This window comes from Populus nigra, chromosome 10 (genome assembly GCF_951802175.1).
Source record: "Populus nigra chromosome 10, ddPopNigr1.1, whole genome shotgun sequence".
Taxonomy (NCBI): Eukaryota; Viridiplantae; Streptophyta; class Magnoliopsida; order Malpighiales; family Salicaceae; genus Populus; species Populus nigra.
This window is the reverse complement of record NC_084861.1, coordinates 7,408,678-7,434,096: the sequence shown is the minus strand read 5'-3', so window position 1 is coordinate 7,434,096 and position 25,419 is coordinate 7,408,678. Positions and strand designations below refer to the sequence as shown.

Genomic DNA, 25,419 nt, shown 5'->3' with positions numbered 1-25,419 from the left:
AGTACGTGGGGGACATACAAATTACTCGTAGAAGGCAGAGGCAAATGCCTTTTCCATTTGATGGGCCCAGCTTTTGAAGGTATTCGCTGGTACAGAAGTTTTTCTATTTTTTTCTCTGTCTATTTGCAATTGCTATAATTATGTTCAAACTTTAAGTTGGGAACTCGGGACATGGAAATGCAGCTGGGAATATCATCGAAGGGATCCTCTTGTGCCCATAAAATAAGAGACTTCGATGTATCTGTTCCCTCCGCTGATGGGAATGCCTTTATTGGGTTTTTCTATCAATATGATATTGCATTTTGTTTCTGTAAAACAAAATCTTATTTTATAACAACCCTTTATTTATTAACGTTGTTAGAAATTAATGGTTGATCAGTGAAATTATGACATGTTACTTAAATTGTTTTTTACCAGGATTTCTTTTTTGCAAAATACCAAATGATTTTGAAAAATAAATGTACTGTTCTAAAAAATGAAATGTAAATATATTCATAACTTTAGAGATATTATTAACGTGGATAACAAGTATAATGTAAATCAATAAATATTAGTGGCATTGATATGTGATGAATAGTGATATTTCATTTGTACTATGCCGCGCTGTTCATATATTTTTTTATCAAAAATATTATATACGCAGGCTTTTCCAATATGTTTCTGTATATAAAAAATTCAAAACATAAATCAAAAAGTTTATGCATATATGTAATAAAATAAATTAAGAATTATGTATGTTAACAAATAAAAAAAAGTTATAAATTGATAAATAAAAAAAATAAAAAAAATTAAGAGACATATATATATATATATTTGATCTCGCAACACAGGTTTTTCATTCAGCTGTGTTTAATAACTTTATTTATCAAAATTAAATTTTTATTTAATCAAATAAAAAAAAATAGATACACATGAAATTGATTAAATAAAATGAAAATAAAAAAAAATATTATGTAAGGTTATATATATTAAAAATATTATAAAAAATAAATATTTCTATTCATATAAAACATAAAAGAAAAAATTTATACATGAATTAGAATAATTTATTCAAAAAATTAAATATGTACAAAATAATTAAAAAATAACAACTATTTGAAAAAGTCTAAATAAGTAAAATAAAAGAAAGAAAGGTTAGTAATTTAAAACTAAATTAAAATATTATTTTGAAAAAAAAAACCATAAAATAAAGAGGAAAATGCTAAATGTTGTGGGGCCTAGCAAGTCATGCCAGTGCTGACTTGCATGTTTGGACCCTCATAATTGTTTGTTAGTAGGTGTTGTCAGTCCTTATTTTTTTTTTTAAGAAACAAGATTAAGATGACGTGTTATTTGATGGTGTCCCGATTCCGGTCATTGTGGTGGCCGAATAATTGAGGTTGAAGTTTTTTTATAAAAAAACTCATTTTCAACTTTTTTTTTACAAAAAAGATCGTAGAAACCTTGTTAAATCAATTTATGACCTTAAAAACCCTAAAGAACCGCCCCAAAACCCGAAATTAAACATAAATAAAAAATCTTCTTAGAGTCAAACATGTTTTTTAGGCAGTTTCAATGTAAAACAACACCTAAATAAAATTCTCCTCATCATATAAAAACATTTGATACAAAAATCAATCATTTTGATAATTAGAATTGATGTTAACATTTTTTTTTTCTCTACCATCGAAATCCAATAATTTTTTCTTCTCTCTCAAATTAAAGACTAAAAAAAATGAAATTTTGAATTAAAATTGATTTTTTCATTAACTTAAAAAATTGGAGAGATTCAATTCTTATAATTAATTAAAAAAAATGAGAACTAAGGTGGATATTTTGCTAAAAAAACCTTCTAGAACACCACCGATCTTCCTGTGTGTTTCGTTTTAGGTTCCTTGTCTCTGAATTTTCTCCATTGATTTTAGCTAAACTAGACTCCAATCAAACCTTCAAAAGACAAGATTAGAAAAAAAACAGAAAAAGGATATAAAAAAGAAAAGAAACCTCATGGTAACAGTGAATCTACGATTCCTACGAGTCTCATTCCAGCGCGTGGGGTAAGAGTCCTTGTAATTACCCTCGTCAACCCACAAGTCAATTGGAGGAAGATAAAGCACAGGCCTTGGAAGCGAGTTACCTGCCAAACTATAAAGAGAACTCAAGCTCACTGCCAGTTTGCTCCACTTTCCATTTCATTGGCTTAAAGGACAAAAGGTCGAGGTTAAACTTTGACTATTGAAACTAATAGGATTCCGTAACGTGTCACTCTCATGGGTACTTAGGTGAGAAGTTTGTTGGGGCCCACAGGTCGTGCTTATGTAAGCTTCCGTACAACAGCAAAAAGTTGATGTTAAAGTCTAGAGATAAATTCGAATAGATCCTCCAACTATAATGTTAATTTCAATCACAACCCTGAACACCAATTTAAGCAATATTACCCTAAAAGTACCCCACATTTATCCATGTTCTCTCCGCCATTAGTTTCAGCTCAAAACTCCATCGAAGAATCTTTTTTTTTTTTTTTATTTTTTTATCATGTGCATTGTTTTTTTTTTCAATTTGGAAATAAAAAATAATCCACAATCTAGGCTAATTAAATAAGATTGATGGAATGGTTTCAAAGATGTTGTGATAGAAACTAATATGTATATGGTGAATAAGATGGAATTAGGGTTTACTCTTTACTTATAAAGTGAAATAATCATAATTCACGAGTCAAAAACATGTTTTTTAATAAATCTTTCAAACTAAAACTGGGGATGAGTCAACATTGATAGATGCAAGATAGTTTTAGAGTAATATTGTTTGAATTAGTAGTGGAGGGATGTCACTGAAAGTGGCGTCATAAATAGGGGGCTTATTTGAAGTTATCCCTTGACTTGTTTTTATTCAAAACAGTCTCTCCTGTATTTCTTGTAGTAAGCAGCCTTGCACTTTCCTTTGCCTGAACGTCTTGTTTGTATGTAAAATTCCTTTATATATAGCTCTTGAAGGACTCTACTTCCTTTCATAGTGGAGGGCTAGCTGTTGATTTATCATCTTCATCATCTATACAATCTCTTGGTAAGTCTCATCATCTTCTGCATGTATAACAAAAGTCTGTTCATTTCTTGAGCTCTCTCAGGTCAGTCCCTGTTCCACAGACAAACACAAACATTTCTATCTGGTTTTCAAGGTTGTGCTATGCTTGTGTTGTTTTGCTTTCGAACGTGACAAAAGGTTGCATTATTAATCATTTCTTGGATTTTCTCCTGGGCTCTGGCTTTGTGTACTTGTAATATCATGTATTCTTCTCTTGACTAGCACTCTCATTTTGTTCAGGAAATTCAGTGTTTAAGCATTCAGTGTTTAAGCTGCCTCTACCTAAGGAGCACACCCGCTTACCATCTCTCGCCTAATCCTGTGGGTATGTTATGTACGAGTGTGTTTTTTGCTTTCTTTCTTTCTAACTATAGTTGTCTGCCTAATGGGCTGTGACAAGCTTGCATTGGACAATTTTCATAGCATTTTGTTTGATGACTTCATTTGCAAGTGAGTGACAGAAGCAATATAGCTGCTTCTTGGAATTTTGGGCGTTAACTCCTTTAGGATTGCTGTTATTTTCGAATTACAAGGCTTATGTGTTGGTTTTTATGTCTTCGTCACAAATCACATGAAAAATCAGGGATTTTGTCTACTTTTCCGATTCTTTATCATCTTCTTAAATTTGTACTGGTGTTAATATTTATTCACTTTGATATATTTCTTCTCCATAATTTGGGCTGCCTAGAGAACCCACCATCTCTATTTTCCTACTAAATTACAAACGTCTGAAAGTCAAGCTGCAGCTAATCACTTGTATCAAACTTTCGAAAACTAATCAACTGTATTCTTAATTAATCCCTATGAGAATCATCTACTTTCCATGGAAAAATTGAAGATTTCATTATATATCCTGACCGTTTATTGCCTTCAATGGTTTCCCCTTATATTATTTTCCTGAAATATTCTGTAAAGAAAATTTAAACTTAAATATGTCTCGGAAAGTGAATAAATTTCCTGTAAATGTAACATGCAGCTTTTATTGCAGTTATTTTCTTTTTCCGTTGCCTACTCACTATAAAACGTCAAGACTCGATTTTGCAGATCATATTACTGACTAGCCACAATTTTTCGTTGCCATTACATGCATCATACTCAAAGTTTCTAGGTTCTTTTCCTAGGTTGCATTAATAAGACACTGCTTCCATGCCAAAAATTTGCTCTGTCTATTGAATCTCCATTGTCCATACCGTGAGTTAGATGGATCTTCTCTTGTTTGATGACCAGTCTAATAAACTCAAATTTGAAGCACTTTCTAGTCTGAATACTCATTTCAGGAGGCCCATTCATCATTGCCTCGCATCCAATGAGAGTCTTGATGGTTGCATGCATGAAATTCTTTAATTAATTGAGACATGTTGCATACTCTGTATTTATTCTGTTGCCTCTCATGTCATTTCCTTAAGTATTCATTCCTTTAGCTTGTGAGAGAGTGATTTTTTATCAACCTCGAGGCATGTTTGGAAATTTTCCTTGAATGAAATCCTTTGAAACTGAGTGTGTTCCAATCAAAATTTTAAATCTACTTCTTTTAAATCTGAGCGTGTTCCAATCAAAATGTGCTGTACGGTCATGCGTTACTAATTCTATACTCCATGAAACTGCAGTTAAAGTTGACTGGAAATAGAAAAGACGGTTAGTTTGTATCGTTTTCGTACTGTTGAGTCTTCTGAAGATATAAAGGAATTTCTGGAGGAGTACTCTGGCGACGGAACAGTTGTATCTGTTGATGTTGATCAAACAATAAGTGAGGGGTCAAGAACCAAGGCTAAAGTTCAATTCACAACCCCTGAAGCAGCTCAAAAGGTCAAGCTCAGGTCTTATCTGAAAGTACGGGATATGGATTATGATATTGTTCCAACGCGAATGGCCGCTGAGTATACCATAGATAACATAACACTGCACTTTGGATGTCAAGTTTCCAAAGAAAAATTTTATGCTCTCTGGAATAAGGAAAATGTTTCGGTAAAATTTGGTTTTGGAAACAGGAAAATCTACCTCTTCCTGGCGTACCTTTCTACAAAATACAAGCTCGAGCTATCTTACGAAAATATTTGGCAGATTGAGCTGCATCGACCTCGGGGACAAGCTAAGAAATTTCTCATTGTCCAGGTATGATAATTTAAATTTCTCTCTAGATTCTTTATTGGAAGTAATCAAATGTTGTATACTTTGAATGGTAGACTGGCAATCACCTTGGGAGCCATGATCCACAATACTGCATATTTTTTCTTAGGAAGAATTTTGCAACCATCTCACGCATGAGTATCTATGCGAGGCATGAGACACATCGAGCTGATGTTTTTCTGAAATATTTCAGTTTTGTTGAATCAATACTGTTTTTTGGCCGAACTAATCTAACTAATCATGACCAGAAATTCTTCTCCATGACAAACGAAAAAATAAGTGAGCTAATACTAGCTTAGCCAAAAAATGAAGAAAAAACTCTATTATTGAAATTAGAGACTAGATGGAAGCTGATTGAAGTCTCTTTTAACATAAATCTAGTGTTGGTCTCTGGCTATGAAACGACTCCTCCATGGAAGTGTTTGTTCTTCTGCAGCTCAAATTTTGTAAGAGATTCATGTCCTGATTTTGATATTGTGAATCTCGTGACAATTTTGCGAAGTTGTAAATTCCATTTTATGCTGGATAACTGATAAAAGTTCATAGTTCGCAAAATTCTGTTGAATAAATTATGCTATATGCCGATAGTTTCCTGCGTCGTATGAGATATGAAAGTAAACTGTAGAAAGTCCATGCCTTCATTTCTTGAAATAAAATGCTTATTTTGTTTAATCTGTGTCATAGTTGAGTAACACCTTCTTCTTTCAATTGGTAGATGCTCGGGGCCCCCAAGATTCTTAAGAAAGATACTGATGATCAGTGGGTCCGAGATGTTGATTTTTCTCCATCTTACTGCATTGGCCAATCTTCTGCTTTGTGCTTGGAGCTTCCATGCAGCGGCCAACTTCCTAATTTTCGGGAAAACTTTCCCTGTTATAAAGAAGATGAAGGTCGCTTCTTTCTGGAAGTGGGATCAACTTTCTGTCGCGTGTCAGATCTTGTTCCCATTTTGAGGGAAGCTCAAGGAATTGAACTGCCATATGACATCGTGTTTAAAGTCAATTCCTTGGTCCAGCATGGCTATCTTCCTGGACCAGCACTTGATGCAAGTTTCTACCGTTTGATCAATCCATCTAGAGTAAACATTGCACACATACAACATGCCCTTGAGAAACTGCATCATTCGATGGAGTGCTGTTATGATCCTGTAAGGTGGCTGCGGGAGGAATATCGGAAATGCATCTCCACTGGCAGACTTCCTACACCACCTGCAGTTGCCGTAGATGATGGATTGGTGCATGTACGTCGGGTTCAGATAACCCCTACTAAAGTGTACTTCCGCGGTCCAGAGGTGAATCTCTCCAATCGCGTTTTACGCAAATATCCTGATGATATTGATAACTTTCTCCGGGTTTCTTTTGTTGACGAGGATCTAGATAAACTTTTTTCAACAAATATATCTCCACGGACATTTTCTGCAATCGAGGGGAGGCAAACCAAGATTTATCAAAGGATATTGTCGACTCAAAGAAATGGCATAGTTATTGGGTCTAAGAAGTTTGAGTTTCTAGGTTTCTCATCAAGTCAACTACGAGAAAGTTCTCTTTGGATGTTTGCCTCTAGAACTGGGCTTAGAGCAGCGGATATTAGAAAATGGATGGGTGATTTTCGTGAGATAAAGAATGTGGCCAAATATGCTGCTAGGCTTGGTCAGTCTTTTGGCTCATCAAGGGAAAGTTTCAATATTGATGAGAAGGAAACAGAAATCATTCCGGATATAGAGGTTAGAAGTGGTGGAGTCGACTATGTATTCTCTGATGGTATTGGAAAGATTTCAGCAGCATTGGCACATAGCATAGCACAGAAATTTGGCTTTCTAAGTTTTACTCCATCCGCCTTTCAGATTAGATACGGCGGGTACAAAGGTGTTGTGGCTGTTGATCCCACTTCCTCAAAGAAATTGTCATTGAGGAGAAGTATGTCAAAGTACAAATCAACTAACACTAGCTTAGATATTTTGGGATGGAGCAAGTATCAGGCTTGTTATCTCAATCGTGAAGTGATTACTCTTCTATCCACCCTTGGAGTTAGGGACCACATTTTTCAAAGGAAGCAAAAAGAGGCCATAGCTCAACTAAATGCTATTTTAACTGATCCATCAAGTGCACAGGAGGCACTCGAGTTGATGGCTCCAGGAGAGAGCACAAACGTTCTGAAGGAAATGCTTGCATGCGGTTATAAACCGGGTGCAGAGCCATTTCTTGCAATGATGCTGCAAACATTCTGTGCATCAAAGTTGCTTGATTTGCGGACAAGAGCGCGGATATTTATTCCAAAAGGAAGAGCGATGATGGGATGCTTGGATGAAACCAGGACGTTGGGATATGGTCAAGCATTTGTTCAGTATTCTCTTGCTAGACATGGGCAGTTCCGTGATCATTCCAGAGGTGGCGAATCAGGGAGAAATACTCAGATTTTGAAGGGCAAGTTAATTGTCGCGAAAAACCCGTGTCTACACCCAGGAGACGTGCGGGTCTTAGAGGCTGTGAATGTGCCAGCTTTGCATCACATGGTGGATTGCATCGTTTTTCCCCAAAAAGGAAAGAGGTAAATTTCTTATTTTCTGTAGTTTTTGGTTTGAAAAAGACATTTTGAAGAATCGATAATGCAGAAATCCTCTTTTTCACGATGAGGTTGCCATTGTCTATCTATAGTTTTGTGTTAGTCAGACTTAACTACATGCTACAAGATTTATTTATTGCTTGTTGGGAAGGTTCTAGATTTTCTTAATGAAAAAATCATTTTACTGTACTGTTGTATCTTCTGTACGAGACATTACTTTTCCACGTGGGCATTAAATTTCTTTATGCAAGCATTGCTTTCTGATACTGGTTAAATTTTGATCAGACCACATGCAAATGAATGCTCGGGAAGTGATCTAGATGGAGATGTGTACTTTGTATGTTGGGACCCTGATCTTATTCCTCCTCGGACATTTCCACCCATGGATTATACGGCAGCACCAACTACGGTTCTGGATCATGATGTTACGATAGAGGTACCATTCAGTCACTTGGTAGTGTGTTAACGTTTGTCTGAGACATCTCATTTTTACTCTTTAACAAGCAATCATATTGAATCCTTTGATTCAGATGTTCTTCCATCATTTCAATTTGTCATTTCTAATTTTTGCATAAATTTGCTCAGGAATCGTCTCCTGAACATAAATGTCATTAATTGTTTTATTCCTTGACATGTTTCCAAATTCTGGCCTTTATATACTAGAATTTCATTTCAACCATTGAAATTTATGTGTAGCTGAAATATATTTCATATTTATTTGGATAGAAAGATGGTTTCATAAACAGAGATGCATTTATCTATCTGCAAGTAGCCATGGTAATGGCATCCTCATTAGTTCAGAAATTTTTCTGCCAGCAGGTGCTGTTTTCTTGATGAAACACGGAGAATAATGTGCAATCCTGCACTTTTTCGCTCTGATAACTAACCGGGGGCGGGGGGGGTATTAGTAGGATATTAGAACATGGCACTTCATTGGATCTGGATAAGAAAAAAGACTAAAAATGTCGCTATTGTTAAAGGCAATGTGCCTGCTACTAAGACTTGCCTGGAGTCTGGACAGTGGAGGCAGGAGAATTTCAGTAGCTAGTTATCAGGAAAGAAACTATTAGATGGAAACGTTATTGTGACATAGACCAAGATATGACTCTGAGAGAAGATGCAGTGGTTGAGCCCTTAAACATGGGAAAATCTAGGACTTCGGTTTATTCGAAAGTTAATTTTAATACATCGTATCCAGTGCCATATATCATTACTTACAAATTTGTGTGTTCCACTAATGAGAATATAATGTGCTATTACACAGTTTGTTAGGCTCAAGGGAGAGATTTTTTTTTTCTGATATTGATATATTGCCTGGGTAGTTCAGCATTGCTCGATGGTTTTATGTCCAAAAGTTCCGTTGATTTGAATTCCTGGTAAAATTAATGAAATGTTACATAGTACGGATGTTACAGGAAGTTCAGCATTGCTCGGACCTCATATACAAACACATCTCTGATTCATATACTGATAGACCTTTTCCCTTTGAGTTAACTTTACTACAATGTCACAGGAAGTTCAAGAGTATTTTACGGATTACCTTCTCAACGACAGCTTAGGGATCATTTGCAATGCTCACACGGTCTTTGCAGACAGGGACCCTCTCATGGCAAGAAGTAAAGAATGTATTGAGCTTGCTCGGCTGTCCTCAATCGCTGTTGACTTCCCCAAAACTGGGGTGCCAGCTAAAATCCCTCGCGAACTACGTGTCAAAGAATATCCAGATTTCATGGAAAAGGCAGCGGATAAACGTACCTATGAATCCCAGCGTGTGCTTGGAAAGCTTTTTCGAGATGTAAGAGACTTTGCTCCAGACACGAGTCCCGTAAGATCCTTCACTAAGGAAATGGCAAGTCGGTCTTATGACCCTGACATGGAAGTGGATGGATTTCAGAAGCATATCGACGAGGCTTTCCGATATAAAAGTGTGTATGATAACAAGTTGGGGAACATGATGGATTATTATGGGATCAAAACTGAGGCCGAAATAATCAGCGGTAGCATCATGAAAGTGGGGAAGTCCTTTGACAAGAAAAGAGACTTTGATTCTATTAATTATTCTATAAGGTCCTTGAGGAAGCAAGCTAGAGCCTGGTTTGACGAGAGCGGCAATAGCCCTGATGATCTTTACGCAAAAGCATCAGCTTGGTACTACGTCACATATCATCCTAGCTATTGGGGTCGCTACAACGAGGGAATGAACCGAGTTCATTTCCTCAGTTTTCCCTGGTGTGTTTACGACAAGCTAATTGACATTAAGAAGGGCAAAGCATTGGGTGGTGGAGGGGCTTCGCGGTTGACATCAGTACTGGTGCACCGGTTCAGTCAAGCTTTCATTTAGAGATTGAGGACTAGAAGGCATCCCTTCTCCTGCCTCGCTAAGCGGATGCTTGCGTGATACTACCATGGTTATCCTGTGCGACTACTAGGTTTTGCTTATCGTTATTACATGGTGTACGCAGTCTTGTTGTAAGGAGTGATTTTTGTCATTAGTTCGGTGGTTGTAATTTATCAGGATTTCTGTAATTCAATAAATGTTTGGTTTGCCTCTTTTTCTCCTGGTAGCTCCTTGCAGGTATAAGATACGATGCTTGCTTTTTCAGTAGATATTTACAGACAACTACCTATTTTGGATCACTGATGCCATCTCTAGTCTCTACAGCATTACTGTTGAGAGATGTCATATGTTCACACGTGAGCTGTAGAAAATATCCCATATTAATTAATCCCCGAGTAACTTTTATATAAGAAAGAACCCATAATCCAACGGTCTGGATTCTTTTATTATAGAGATGGTTTGTTGATGTGATAAGGATTGTTTTTTTTATTTAAAAGTATATTAAAATAATTTTTTTATTTTTTAAAATTTATTTTTAATATCATTATTTTAAAACAATTTAAATATATATAAAAATTATTTTTTAAATAAAAAAACAAATACATTCAGTGCCCATACGTGGTTGAGGCTAATTTAAAGCTAATCTAATCTAATCTTGTTGTCCAGATAAGAAAATATTAGTGTCTATTGCATCACGGTGGTTAATGCCTGTTATTTTTACGTATTAAAAATATTTTTTAAATAAATTAATTTTTTTTTATTTTTTTTATTTCAAATTAATATATATTTTGATATTTTTAGATTATTTTATTATTCCAATATTAAAAATAATTTTTTAAAAATATAATTTAATATATTTTTAAATAAAAATATTTTAAAAAATTACTACTGTTAAATTGCTAAATGCCTGGCGTAAAAGTGATGATGGAAAAATGATGTTATAGTTTAGGATAGAAAAGTTCCTTCGTGTACGTTCCTCTCTGGCCAGCAATTTACTCGTATATATGAGGTCGTCTAACGTAAAGTTGATGGATGATATCATGGAGCTACGATCGATTTGTCACTTTTACAAATGAATTTTTTCTTAAAGTAGAATTTACAGCTCCACGAACATGAACAGTTTAGAGGGATCGCAATGGAGGTGGACGGAGACCAAAACTACTCCTCGACATCTATGTATTTCAGAGGTGTAATGGTCATTCTTTTAGACCGGACTTTGTCATCGGCAAGCTTCCATCAAAGGTCCGAATTTTACTTTATTTTCATTAAATAAAGTGTACGGTTCATATACAAATATTGAAATAATTTTATAAGTATCAAATAAAGTGTACTTGGATCGCAATTCACGGAGCCGACCTTCGCCTATCTTGCTTTTGGTAGCCTTTAGCTTTTACAATAATTGAAATAATTTTGTTAGCTTTTGTTTTTGCATGTGATTGGGTTTTAAGGTTTCAAGTGACAGTTGAATTTGACTATTGTCCGAGGGAATGATATAGGTTATTTTTTAAAATATTTTTTTAAAAAAATTAAAGTAATAATTTATGTTTAAAAAATATATTTTTTATATAATCGCATCAAAATAACCAAAAACATAAAAAATTAATTAAAAATTCAAATTTTAATCAAAAACAAGTTAAATCCACCAGCCAAACACGCCCTTGCTTTTGCCCTCTACATATATTTGATAATGTAACTTGACCCGGAGGACGATTCTTCAAACCCTATCTTTATTATCAAATAACCGTACTAGCGGCCTCTTAAGTTCGCCTGAGAGAGAGAGGACGAGTTTTTTCACAGATGGAGTTTCTAAAGTAAATCCCAAAATAAAGGAAACAAACAAGGAAGGCCACCTCTCTCTCACCGGAGAATCTCTTTTCTTTCGCCGACATAATTAAACATTATTGGGTTTGCAATTGTTTCATTTCTTTCGCCGACATATATTTCAGCTACACATAAATTTCAATGGTTGAAATGAAATTCTAGTATATAAAGGCCAGAATTTGGAAACATCCTCGCTCTCATGGTCGTCGTCGCAGTAGATAATTCATTTCATTTCGTCCGGTGGAAAAAAAATCACATGCTTGGAAAATTAAAATCTTTTGAAGGCTTTTCGGAATTGCAATTGTTTTCCGTTTTAAAGGGCACCGTATGGAATGTCGAAACGTGGAAGTCTCGCGTGACTTCGCGCCTTTTCTTTTTCGGTTCTCTTTTCTTTTCTTTTTTCAAAGGTTCTCTAGTCTGCCTACGTAAAACGATAATCTTACCCAACGTCAGCGTCGACGTCACCATGTGATCATTGCCTTGCTTGCTTGTTAAGCAAGTCGTCCGTCACCGTGCGATCATTGCCTTGCTTGTTTGTTAAGTAGTCGTGCTTGATAATAAATAAATAAAAAATGATAAGGGCATAGTTAATCAAATTGGGCTCTTTTATCCTGCGGTAAAATAATGGTTAAAAAAGTATTGGAAAGATAATATAATTTTAAAAGTGAAATTAAAATTTTATAAAGATTCAATGATAATAAAAATGAGATTAAAATTTAATAACCAAGAAAAAAAAAGATAAGATAACAAAGCATGTAAGAGAAATAGAAAAGAAAAAAAAGAGAGAAAGAATGGGTCATTGGAAACACACCGGGGCTTTGTTTTTTACACATTTAGTATTGTTAGAAAGATCTTGATGAGACAACGCTAACAACACCTTGAAAAACCATCTAACAAGTTCATCATTAACCCTAACCAATCATGAACTCATTTGGTAGTTGTTAGAATCATATCATTAAAATCTTTTTAATGATAATGATTGTGTTAAAAACGGAGTCTCGGTGTGATCTTAATGACCTATTATTTTTTTCTCTTTTTTTCTTCCACATTTCTTTCTCCTCCCACATCATTTTATCTCCTCTCTCTTTCTTAGCCATTGAATCTTGGATCTTATCTTTTGACTATTGGATTTTCATAAAAATTTGAATTGATTTTTGTTTAAGTTCATTAATTTGGAAAGAACATACATTTTGAAACATGTATTTTAATGAATAGCGATTGTCTACAAAAATAATATTTAAAAACATGATTATGTTTAAACTACGCTATTTTAATTCCAGATATTTTTTCAACCTATTTCATTCTCCTAAAATTTTTACAAAACTGAGTTATTTTTAAAAAAATATCATCAAATTGGACATTTTCAAGATTTAGGTCCCGTTTGGAATTGTCGCCCAACCGCGCCTTTGAAAAAAATTAAGTTTTTTTAGCTGTAAATTAATTTTTTGGTGTTTTTGTATTGTTTTGATGTGTAAATATAAAAAAAAAAAAATTTAAATAAAAAAAATATTATTTTAATATATTTTCAAGCAAAAAATATTTTTACAAATAACATTTACCATACTCTCAAACAAATCTCTCCTCTTTTTTTTTTTGCATTGGTACTTTTTAAAAAAAATTGTATAGTATTTGTGTTTCAATGATAATTTGTTTTGCACACAATATTGTATTCATTAATTATTACTAAAAGATCTATGATAATTTGGGAATGCTTCATAATTTTTGTTTTGGTATAAGTTCAGGCTAGCATGAAAATTTAATATTCAAAACAAATTTCTCTGTCTAAATGTATTTGTGGCAATTTCACACGTGAAAAAATTTGTTGTTTTGTAGATATAAATGCAAATTGGTTTAATAATCTATTTGATGATGAGTATGACAATGTTATGAATAATGTTGTTCAGTATGTTTCAAATGGTTTTGGTAGTACAAGTACTGGTAGTGGTTTTGGATGTAGTAGCGGTGCTGGTAATGACAACAATACAAATGATGACGACGATGACGACGACGACGAAAATAAACACGATGATGATGAGGAAGGAGATTTATTTTGACTTAGAGAGTGTGATCGCAATAAACTATTGTTATGTACAACTGAAGCACTTGCTTTGTATTATATTTATAAAGAACCATGTATGGTTTCATACAACACATGAATGATATGGTTGAATGAAATTTTAAATAAGCATTGGATACGTTATGTTAACATGTTTAGGATGGATGTAAACACATTGCAGAGTTTGTATGTTGATTTGGAAATATTGTACGGGCTAAAGCATTATAAGAGGATGAGTGTTATTAAAAAGGTATGCATGTTTCTTTGTACTTTAGCTCTAGGAGCTTGAAATAGGAAAGTTCAGGTGAGATTTCAACATTCAGGTGAAATCATAAGCAAATATTTCAACGAAGTTCTCAAGTCGGTGTGCTTGCTAGCTGTTGAACAATCCAACCGGTAGATCCAGAATTCTCCACAACACCAACAGAAATCACAATGAATCCAAGATATATGCCACATTTCAAGGTGAAAAATAATTTTTCTAAGTTATTAAATAATTGAAAAGGTTACAAAGAAATATTTTGACTACAATTTAATTGATTGGTTAGCTATTTTTTTTTATGTAGAATTGTATTAGAGTGATTGGTAGAACACATGTACATGCTTGTGTATCATAAGAAAATCAAATATAATTTATTAACAGAAAAAGTGTACTCACTCAAAATATAATGGCGGCATGTAGCTTTGACATGCAATTTACATTTATTTGGGTTGGATGGGAAGGTAGTGCACACTGCACACGATACAAGAATATTTCTTGAGATGATTGACAATCCAAATATAAGATTTCTGAAGCCACTAGAAGGTATTGAGAAATAAAAAAATGAGGGTGTTATTAAATTTAAATAATTTTCTTTTTGGTCTGTAATAGGAATTAAGTTTTGAACGAACATTATCTTGATGCAGGGAAGTATTATCTTGTTAATTTGGGATATCCAGATGAGTACGATTACTTGGGATCATATAGAGGTGAGAAATATCATCTGCCAGAATTTCATCGACAAGGACAACCGTAAAGTCGGGAAGAAATATTCAACCGTGTCCATTCATCCTTATAATGTGTAATAAAACGTACTTTTAGAGTTTGGAAGAAAAGGTGGAGAATCTTGCAAAACATGCATGTGTTTCCTTACAAAACACAAGTTTAAATTGTTGTTGTGTCAATGGCATTACATAACTACATGCAAAGGAAGTCAATTCAAGATGTTGCATTTAATAAGTTTAATCGTCATCCTGATTTTGTTCCTGATAATATTTTAACCGATGTGGTTCCACAATCACAAACACGTGGGCACCATAGAGCTTCACGTATGGATTATATTCGTGATGGCATAACAACAAGTTTGATAGGGTAATAATGTTTTTTTTAAATGAATAATTTCTTTTTATGCCAATTAATTCATGTTTTTTTTAGTTATCAATCCCAACTATAATTTTAACCAAACATATCATGACATGATTTTAGACAAAAAAAAATCAAACCGCAATTTTAATCAAACATACATTTTATATAAACCAACAATAACAAAAATGATTTTTTTCAAAATGATTTTTATCAAACCACAACCACAATAATTACCACAAAACAAACACTTTCTAAGTAGTGTATATGACTATAATTTTTTTTTTGTTAACAGGGTTCAGTAATGCGATATGTTCTGAAATTGAGATAAATAAAGAAAAAATATTGATTGATGACAACATTTTACTTGTAATTTTGACTATAAATTTTTTATTTATCGAATATATTTTTTTATCAGATTAGATTTAATTTTTGTATTTGTTATCTTCGTCCGATTTTATGAAAATTGCAATGATCATTAATAAAAATAACAATTCAACCCAAACTTAATGAATATTTATACGAAGAGAATATAATTATTTTTAGATGGTTATAATACTTCATAATCAATAATGAATATAATATAAATATTATCAAATTAATTAAATTTCCAGACTCTCTCTCTCTCTCTCTCTATATATATATCTATTTTTTATATATATAATAAATAATAAGTAAACTATAAATACAATAAAAAATAAATCCTTAAAGTTTGTTTGTTTATGTGATTGTATTTTATTCCAATCATATATTTAATCCAATTTGATTAATAAAAAAAGCTTTATAATTTTACATGCTCATACCAGAAATTTTTTTAGGCCTTGAAAAGCTACAATATATACATATATACACATGTAATTCTTTTATTTTACATTGGATAATAAATAATATAATGTTGGATATTCAAAATCCAATAAATAATATGTAAATATTTTTTTATATAATAAATAAACTATAAATTTAATAAAAAATAAATCTTTAAGGTTTGTTTATTTATGTAGTTGTATTTTATTCCAACCCGATTAATAAAGTAACTTTATACTTTTAAATATTTATACCTTAAACATTTTTTTAGACCTTGAAAAACTATATATTTATTTATTTAAAATGCTTAATCATCGTTACGAATGAAAATAATGTTTGAAATTATAATATTAAATGTTTTATAAAATATTGTTTATTTGAAAATAAATAAAAATAATATTTTTATATTTTTAACTATAAAAAAAAAACTAAAAAAAATCCAACAATACTCTTAAACAGTGCCGGAATCACATTTTCTTATAAAAAAATTGAAAGAGAGTGAGAGAAGGAATTGACTTAGCATTGACTGATCAACAGACCTGAGAGAGACCTGATTATCATCTTTCTCTGTTTTCTTTTCCTTTCTAGAATTCATGCCAGTGAGTGAAGTGAGTGAAGCTCTTCCGAGGGATTTTGATTTTGGGTGCTGGGTTGTTTCTACTTTCTCTAGTGAGTCTCTCTTTCTCCCTCATTTGCAGTCTTCCCTTTCCCTTGTCTTTTTGTTTGCTTGATCCTTTGCTTGCTGTTTGGTTGGGTCTTTTTAAGATGTTTTATAGATAAGCGATACCTGTCGCACGATAACTGTTGTAAAACTTCAGATTTTTACGGCCGAGTTTTGTTATCTTGCCTCGACTTTATTGTCTGTATTTTCCACGCTGATCATCTTCTTTTTCATCTATTTTACATGGGTATCGTTGGATTTTTCTCTCTTGTTATTATGTGATTTTATCTGTAAAATCTCGAGTGTAACTTCTTTGCTTTTTTGGTACTTCTGGCTCTTACCTTATCAACTAGAAAGTCACGATTTGTATCGAGAGAGAATGTTTGTGTGGACAGTGATCCAGTACTTGATTAAGATTTTATGTGAATTGTAGAGATGGCATTGCCATAATGGTAAGTGAGTGAGGGTTATCTGACAAGGATGCATGATATATAGTTTGTGGACAGAATATAATTCTTTAAGATGAAGGAAATTCTAAGAAACTAAAACGTTTAATTTTTCTTACTTAATTCAGTGAATTGTTGTTATATTCCCTCATGGCTCAGGCATTTTTGATGACTTTGGAGAGAAAATCTCAATTTTGCTTCCCTATGTTGCTTCCGTAGAAGGTCTAGAGTATCCAAAAATGATTTCACTTTGAGAATGTACTGGTAATTACAGGTCCTTTTTCTGAAGGATGTGGTTCTGCTTGGATTCTTGAAATATTTTCTATGGTACATGGGAACATTTCAGATGTCTTGCACTAAATTTTGTTTGTGATTGCATGATAATGCCTATAACAAAAGGATTTATTGAGCCTTTTTTTGCTTTTGCTGTGAAGAAGAATCTTCCCTTACAAATCTGAAACCAGTATAATTTTTTGTTTAGGTGGACTACATAGTTACTTGGATGAGTAAGACAGTTAAAGTTTCTGGATTCCCTTCTAGCACGACTGCAGGAGCAGTGCAGGTGTTTTTGGAATCCCATACTGGTGGTGGAACTGTTGAAGCTCTTAAGATCAGGGAAATAAGAACGGGAGGTGCAAGGAAATACGCTATTGTCCAATTCACAACCACAAGAGCTGCTGAACAGATTATCTCCTTAGCTAATCCACGCCTGTGGTATGGTCGTTCATATCTTAATGCTCGGCCAATGGATCGTGATATCATACCACAGCCCAGATCCTTTTTGCATACCATGGAAAGTGTGACCCTTCACTTTGGCTATCAGACTTCTAAAGAGAAGTTTTCTGCTGTCTGGAGCGGGAACAATGTTTCTGTGAATTTTGGATTGGGAATGAGGAAGTTTCATTTTTTCCTGTCACATAATCTAGCTGATTACAAGCTTGACCTTCTCTTTGAAAACATTTGGCAGATTGAACTACATCGCCCTCGTGGCCAAACTGTGAAGTATCTTCTAATTCAGGTTGTATTTAAATACCCTAGTACCCTCGTTATTGTTGAAAATGCTTTGTTATTTTCTGTTAACGTTTTGCTGCTAGAGAAAATTGGTTTTCCTTTGACATCCATACCTGTTAGACTCTGGTTATCGAGGAAGGGTGAAATCCCTATTCTCTCTGGTAGTCTGGTTCTTGATTTATCTGATTGTTGGAACAGGATGACAAAATTAAACTGTTCAAAAGAGAATCCTGTTTAATCTGTTAGATTTCAGAAAAATATTGTGCATATGTTCTTAAAGAATTTATACTGATTGGCATGTGGAGCGGCACAATTATTCATGGAGTGGAAATTGTAGTTAGAAAGGAATTATTATGATTTTTTTTTTTTTTTTGGGGGGGGGGGGGTTGTTTGACAGCAGAGTCAGATTATCCCTTCTCCGTTTCCTTTCTGATGGTTTCCACTCCACTTAAGTTGTGATTTTTTTTTTGTTTGTAGATATTTTTCACCTTTGCATTTAGCTTTTCATGTATTTATCTTTCTTGGTGTTTTGCATTCATCAATTTTGTGTATATGAGTTGCAAATTCTTTGAGGGGATAAAAAAAAATTAAATGCTCTTGATATATACACTTGGAATAGTTTTTTTTTTTTCATGAAATTTTGAAGTGTTTTATCTAGGTTACTTCTTCAGCTGAGGTGCTGACCCCAGTTTTTTTTGGTAATGTGATTTTGTTGAGTTGAGTCATGTGTGTTGTTAAAGTTGCTTAAAGAGAAACTGTTAGTTAGGCTAAATGCAATGCATATGTTAATTGAACAATTTATGCTGTAATGTGCCTGTTGCTTGCAAGAATTTATATGGGAATTATGGTTTCAATGCTATGAAAATTTGAGCTGTTTGCTGACGTGTACAATTGCATCTAGTAGATCAGGTCATGTTAGTTGTTGCTTTACAATGCATTTCCTCATTTGGTCCATTCATGAAATTGACAAAGAAATGTTTTTTTTTTTGTTTCTTTTCAACTTATAGTTATATGGTGCACCTCGGATTTATGAGAGAGACGTACCCTCTTCATCGAATGTATTTGAGGATCCACTTCTCAATTATTTTAGGGATGTTCCTGATGAACAGTGGGTCAGGACAACTGATTTTACTCCATCATGCGGCATTGGGCATTCATCTTCATTATGTTTGGAACTTCCTAATCATCTACAACTTCCAAATTTCAACGAGAACTTTTTCTACTATAAAGAAAATGAAGGAACATTTGTTTTGGAGAGTGGTTTGACCTTTTCCCGCAATCCGGATCTAGTCCCCATTGTTGGCCCATCCTCAGGTGTTAATTTGCCTTATAACATCTTATTTAGGGTTAACTTGTTGGTTCAGAATGGGTGCCTTGCAGGGTCAATGCTTGATGATATTTTTTACAGGTTGGTTGATCCAAATAGAATGCCTGTCCGTTGCATAGAGTATGCCCTTGAGAAGCTATATCACCTGAAAGAATGTTGTTATGAACCTTCTAAGTGGTTCAATGAACAGTACAGAAAGTATCTTACCTCAGGAAACCCTCCAAAGTCACCTGTTCTATCCTTAGATGCTGGTTTGGTATACGTTTACAAGGTTCAAATAACTCCTTGTAAAGTGTTTTTCTGTGGTCCAGAGGTTAATGTCTCAAATCGTGTACTTCGCCAATATCGAGAAGACATAGATAACTTTCTTCGTGTTTCTTTTGTTGATGAGGAGTTAGAGAAAATTCATTCAACAGATGTATCTCTGCGAACATCTTCTAGAAATGAGCTTAGGAGAACTGCGATTTACAACAGGATTCTTTCCACTCTGCAAAATGGTATAGTTATTGGTGATAAGAAGTTTGAGTTCCTTGCCTTTTCATCCAGTCAGTTGCGGGAGAATTCATGCTGGATGTTTGCTTCAAGACTCGGGCTCACTGCTGCAGATATAAGGGTATGGATGGGCAGTTTTCATACGATTAGAAATGTGGCTAGGTATGCTGCCAGACTGGGTCAATCCTTTGGTTCATCCACTGAAACTCTGAGTGTTAGCAGCCATGAAATTGAAATTATTCCGGACATAGAAGTTTCAAGGGGAGGAACTAGATATTTGTTCTCTGATGGTATTGGCAAAATATCTGCTGAATTTGCAAGGAAAGTGGCCATAAAATGTGACTGCAAAGGTTTCACTCCATCTGCATTTCAGATTCGATATGCTGGCTATAAAGGTGTAGTGGCAGTTGATCCAACTTCATCGAAAAAATTATCATTGAGGAGGAGTATGTTCAAATACGAGTCTGAAAACACAAAACTGGATGTTCTAGCACATAGCAAATATCAGCCTTGTTTTCTGAATCGCCAACTCATTACTCTTCTTTCTACTCTTGGAGTTCCAGATCATCATTTTGAGAGAAAGCAGAGAGAAGCTGTAGATCAACTTGATGCTATGTTGACAGATCCATTAAGGGCACAGGAGGCACTGGAGTTGATGTCTCCAGGAGAGAATACCAACATTCTCAAGGAAATGCTTTTGTGTGGTTATCAGCCTGATGCTGAACCATTCCTTTCGATGATGCTCCAAACATTCCGGGCATCGAAGTTGCTGGAATTACGGACAAAAACAAGGATATTTATTCCAAATGGAAGATCAATGATGGGATGTCTAGATGAAACTAGAACCTTGGAACATGGGCAGGTATTTGTACAATTTTCTGGCTCTAGATTTCGGAACTTGTATGATAGTTCTGACATGTTCAGTGAAAGAGGACGAGGACAGTGTTATCTGATTGAGGGAAGTGTAGTGGTGGCCAAAAACCCTTGCTTGCACCCAGGTGATGTGCGCATTTTAAAGGCAGTGGATGTGCCAGCTTTGCACCATATGGTTGATTGTGTTGTTTTTCCGCAGAAAGGTCCAAGGTAAATCCCGCTACTTGTTTCCTTTTGCAACAATACACCCCGGATCACTTTTTGGGAAGATGTCAGTTTAGTTTGAGTTTCAGTTGTGCATGTTGTAGCTTTCACTATTTCTTATGACTCTTAAGACCATAAGTTTTCTGGTAGAGCACCTATCCAAAATTTCTCAGCATCATCACATATTCTGCACAGAGCCATAAAATAAACACAGGTACTTGTGCGCACACACAAACATGGGAAATTCGTTGGGAAAAGTTTGTGCTTCCTTCCATATTTTATGCGAGTGTTGTGATGGGAGTGTTGGAGATTTCTTCTTTGCTAACTGGCATTAACAGTTTTCTTCATCACTGCAGTCGTAACTTTTTCTTGTCTATTTCATAGAGCTCTTTTGTCTTTTACACTGTAACTGTGTTGCAACTTTTCTGCTAATTTGCAAGACAGCCAACCGAAGGGGTACCCTTCTTAGTATGCTAGTTTTGTGGTAAATTCACAGAAAAAGTATGCCTACGCTTAGTATATTGACTAATTGTGCTACACTTGATAACTCTTCTATAAAGCTTTTATGTGTAGAAATTTCTATTGACATCAATGTCTATAATCCTAGACCTCACCCAAATGAATGCTCTGGAAGTGATTTGGATGGAGATATCTATTTTGTCTGTTGGGATCCGGAGTTGATTCCTAGTCAGCAAATCTCACCAATGGACTATACCCCAGAGCCCCCTCTGCAGCTGGATCATGATGTTACTATTGAGGTATTTCTCTATATGTGAGGTGTTTTGAGAAATTATCTGTTATAGAATAGCATATTTCTCATTTTATTTCCTATTAAGATTTCTAAGCATTTCAATTTGTGTGCAACAATCCATCTTTTCAAATTTGGATGATCTTATGTTTGGAAGGGAACATGATTGATCATGTTACAAATCCCACCATTAATTTTGAATTGCATGATCTAGAATAGGTGAAAAAAAGGAGTTAAAGTTGTTGCCATTTTGAAGTTTTGACAAACACTAAAATCATGCCCATTCATTTTGAATTTAGATTTAAATTTAAGTAACATGACAGAATATAAATATGAGAGGATCCCAATTCCATCTTTCTGCAGTATTTTACACGGACCACACCCCAGAAGCCAGTTTATGAATTCACTATCACTCTTCAAACTCAGCATGTTCGTTTTCTCATGATGTGTTTGTGGTTTCGTCATGTCCAGCAAAGTCCATGTGAGACCAATGATAACAAGTTACACATTAAACTATTTGTCAAACTATCATCTTCAGATTGGAGAGTTCTTTATTGATGTATTCTCACATTAGTCCTATATATACAAAGGGAATTCAACAGAGACATGAAAGTTTCATTTTCTTACATGATGTAGTGGTTTAAACAATTTAGTAGAGAAACAATAGAAAAGTTCAAATGGAGTTGTTGTTTTAACCGTTTCTTGAATCAGAGGAAAGGAACAGACAGGGTTTTGACATGTGTGATTTGGCATTTGTTATCTAACACTATTGTCTTAATTTGATTTGAGATAAACGGGAGCTACACCGAACTTCTAGCTGTTATGTGATAAGAAGAAAAGGAGAACACAGGAGTAACTAAATCCAATAGCTGCAAAGAATAGTGTAAATTTGCTAACAGTTTCACAGCCCGCTCTATATTGCATTTGACCAATAAAGATAAAAGCACATGCCACTCTTGGAAGTCCTTTAGAATGACGAGTTGTTGAGTTGCACAACTGTCGTGCTTTTCAGCTTTCCATTGGAATTTTCTTGTGCTGTTGCTATAAACTTATGTTTCCCTTTTGCTTAGAGATCTACATTTTGTTGGTTCAGGAAGTCGAGGAGTATTTCACAAACTACATAGTTAATGACAGCTTGGGAGTAATTGCAAATGCTCACACTGCCCATGCCGATAAAGAATCTCTCAAAGCAATGAGTGAACCATGCGTAGAGCTTGCACGTAAATTTTCAATTGCGGTTGACTTTCCAAAGACTGGAGTACCAGCTGAAATACCTTCTAATCTTCGTGCAAGAGAATATCCTGACTTTATGGAAAAGCCTGACAAACCCTCCTATGAATCACGTAATGTGATTGGAAAGCTTTTCCGAGAAGTGAAAGACATTGCGCCACGTACCAGCTCTATTAGGTCATTTACATCAGATGTGGCGAGGCGGTGTTATGACCCTGATATGGAAGTTGATGGCTTTGAGGATTACATAGATGATGCCTTTTATTACAAAAGCAATTATGATTACAAGCTGGGCAATCTTATGGAGTATTATGGCATCAAAACCGAGGCAGAACTTCTTAGTGGAAGTTTCATGAAAATGTCAAAATCTTTCACGAAGAAAAGGGATGCAGAGGCGATTGGAATGGCAGTAAGGTCTTTGAGAAAAGAGGCTAGGTCCTGGTTCAATGAAAAGGGAGGCGGGTTAGATTCTCAAGCTGATGATGTAGACGCAAAAGCCTCAGCCTGGTACCATGTCACATATCATCATAATTATTGGGGTTGCTACAATGAGGGAATGAATCGAGACCATTTTCTTAGTTTTCCATGGTGTGTCTATGATAAGCTGATCCAGATCAAGAGGAGGAATAGTGCAAGAATTAGAAGATCTCTAATTTTGTCTTCTGTCGAACGTCAATTCAGTCGCGGATTACATTTGAGTTAAGAAGACCGCTTGAAACAGGTGAAAGATATGTCCGTCTTGTGTCTTCTAGTTAATGACATACCGTGCGTGCGTGCGTGTGTATATATATATATATATATATATATATATATGTGCGCGCGCGCGCGCGCGCATAGGATATCCGAGTGAGAAGTTCCACTTTGAGTTTGCTATATTATCTGATGTAAAACTTTGGAAAGTCCATGGTCATGCATGAGATGGATGTTGCTCATCTATTATTTAATGACCAGGGACGTTATTACAAGTGACAATTAACCGTTATTCTGAAACGCAGATGACAGCAAATCCGTACATATGAATGTTGCTTTCTCGAATAGGAACCTCATAATCACCACTCAAAAGCCGCAGCATTTCCTTGAATAAGGCCATGAGGCAGCAACTTCGAAGTCCCTCTAGCAGCATTAATAAGAAAGAAAAATTAAACCATCTAGGTGGTGGTCTAGTGGTAAGAGCTTGGGACTAAGGGGTTTGCTCCCTCTTAGGTTTCAGGTTCAAACCCTATGGCTGCTCATATGATGGCCACTGGAGGCTTACATGGTCGTTAACTTCAGGGCCCGTGGGATTAGTCGAGGTGCGCGCAAGCTGGCCCGGACACCCACGATAATCAAAAAAAAAAAAAAAAAAAAAAAAAAAGAAAGAAAAATTAAAAACCATGCAATCCAACTCCAATTCAATTTGTTTATACCCGTGATCCAAGCTAATCTCAACCCAAGGATAGCAGCCCATAAGACGGCCTTCATGAAATAAGAATGGCCCAACTTGTCTGGAAACCATGATTAAACTAGTTTGATGATCAAGCCTCTAATGACATCTAACATGTAATGAATGCATGTTACTTTGCACATGATTAAACTAGTTGTGATATATTTGACAACTCAGTTTTAGAGATGCTTGAAAACTCCTTTGAAAGAAGATTAGATCATGAGCTAGCTTCTATGTGATTTTTTTTTATTTTTTTTAGAATAGAAACTTTAGAAACCATATATATATATATATATATATATATATATATATATATATATATATATATAATGTGTTCAGAATAATAAAGATGTGTTAGAAAGCTGTCCTTTTGTTGTTATGTATAAAGCATGAACCATGCTTCGATTAGAGTATTCTTTAATTCTTGATGACTATAATAGTAACTTTACTACCTTCTTAATTCTTTTTCCTTCTATTAAGTGATTTATTGCCTTTTCCAATTTGTATTGACTTTTCTTGAATTATTTTCTTAACTTGATGACTGTATATAATAGCACGTAATTTTAATACTTATTTTAATTCATTTTGGATATATAAATTTAATTATCACCGTAATTTACAAATATTCATTAAGTTAATGATTACAGTAGATTTTTCTTTTTTACATATTCCTGTTTTGAACTTTTATTAACTTAATTAGTATTTTCCGTATATAGATAACTAATCATTAGCTTTCGCAAAAAATAAAAAATAAATAATTATGTTAGGAAGCTTATTTTATTTATTTGGCAAGATTCTAAGGTTTTGTACCATGTATATCTAGGAGTCTTGAAAACAGCTTCTAGAAACAAATGTACAAAAAACTATGACAAAATAGAAAGAAGCGCTGGAATA

At 34.4% G+C, this 25,419-nt stretch overlaps 2 protein-coding genes across 3 annotated transcripts; both read left to right on the top strand.

Annotated features, from left to right (window-relative positions):
- The first annotated feature begins 2,908 nt into the window (after window positions 1–2,908).
- Window positions 2,909–10,301, top strand: LOC133704554 (probable RNA-dependent RNA polymerase 1). 2 transcript variants are annotated; one of them, XM_062129408.1, is made up of 6 exons: window positions 2,909–3,042; window positions 3,301–3,385; window positions 4,668–5,172; window positions 5,903–7,734; window positions 8,035–8,185; window positions 9,263–10,301. In XM_062129408.1, the coding sequence occupies exons 3-6, from the start codon at window positions 4,900–4,902 to the stop codon at window positions 10,088–10,090; spliced, it is 3,084 nt and encodes a 1,027-aa protein (XP_061985392.1). In that variant the 5' UTR covers window positions 2,909–3,042; window positions 3,301–3,385; window positions 4,668–4,899; the 3' UTR covers window positions 10,091–10,301. The 2 variants fall into 2 exon arrangements, with proteins under 2 accessions (XP_061985392.1, XP_061985393.1); XM_062129409.1 differs by having other exon boundaries at window positions 2,980–3,103.
- A 6,290-nt stretch (window positions 10,302–16,591) lies between these two features.
- On the top strand, window positions 16,592–24,092 carry LOC133705357 (RNA-dependent RNA polymerase 1-like). Its single transcript, XM_062130497.1, has 5 exons — window positions 16,592–16,779; window positions 17,699–18,235; window positions 19,236–21,130; window positions 21,732–21,882; window positions 22,966–24,092. Exons 2-5 carry the CDS (start codon window positions 17,720–17,722, stop codon window positions 23,803–23,805), a joined length of 3,402 nt encoding a protein of 1,133 aa, XP_061986481.1. The 5' UTR covers window positions 16,592–16,779; window positions 17,699–17,719; the 3' UTR covers window positions 23,806–24,092.
- Window positions 24,093–25,419: the final 1,327 nt, after the last annotated feature.

Excerpts from the sequence above, each read along its gene's own strand:
- LOC133704554 (XM_062129408.1), top strand. The coding sequence starts at position 4,900 with ATGGATTATGATATTGTTCCAACGCGAATGGCCGCTGAGTATACCATA. Across the intron at positions 5,173-5,902 it reads AGAAATTTCTCATTGTCCAG|ATGCTCGGGGCCCCCAAGAT; the intron begins GTATGATAATTT and ends TTCAATTGGTAG. Across the intron at positions 8,186-9,262 it reads ATCATGATGTTACGATAGAG|GAAGTTCAAGAGTATTTTAC; the intron begins GTACCATTCAGT and ends ACAATGTCACAG.
- LOC133705357 (XM_062130497.1), top strand. The coding sequence starts at position 17,720 with ATGAGTAAGACAGTTAAAGTTTCTGGATTCCCTTCTAGCACGACTGCA. Across the intron at positions 18,236-19,235 it reads TGAAGTATCTTCTAATTCAG|TTATATGGTGCACCTCGGAT; the intron begins GTTGTATTTAAA and ends TTCAACTTATAG. Across the intron at positions 21,883-22,965 it reads ATCATGATGTTACTATTGAG|GAAGTCGAGGAGTATTTCAC; the intron begins GTATTTCTCTAT and ends TTGTTGGTTCAG.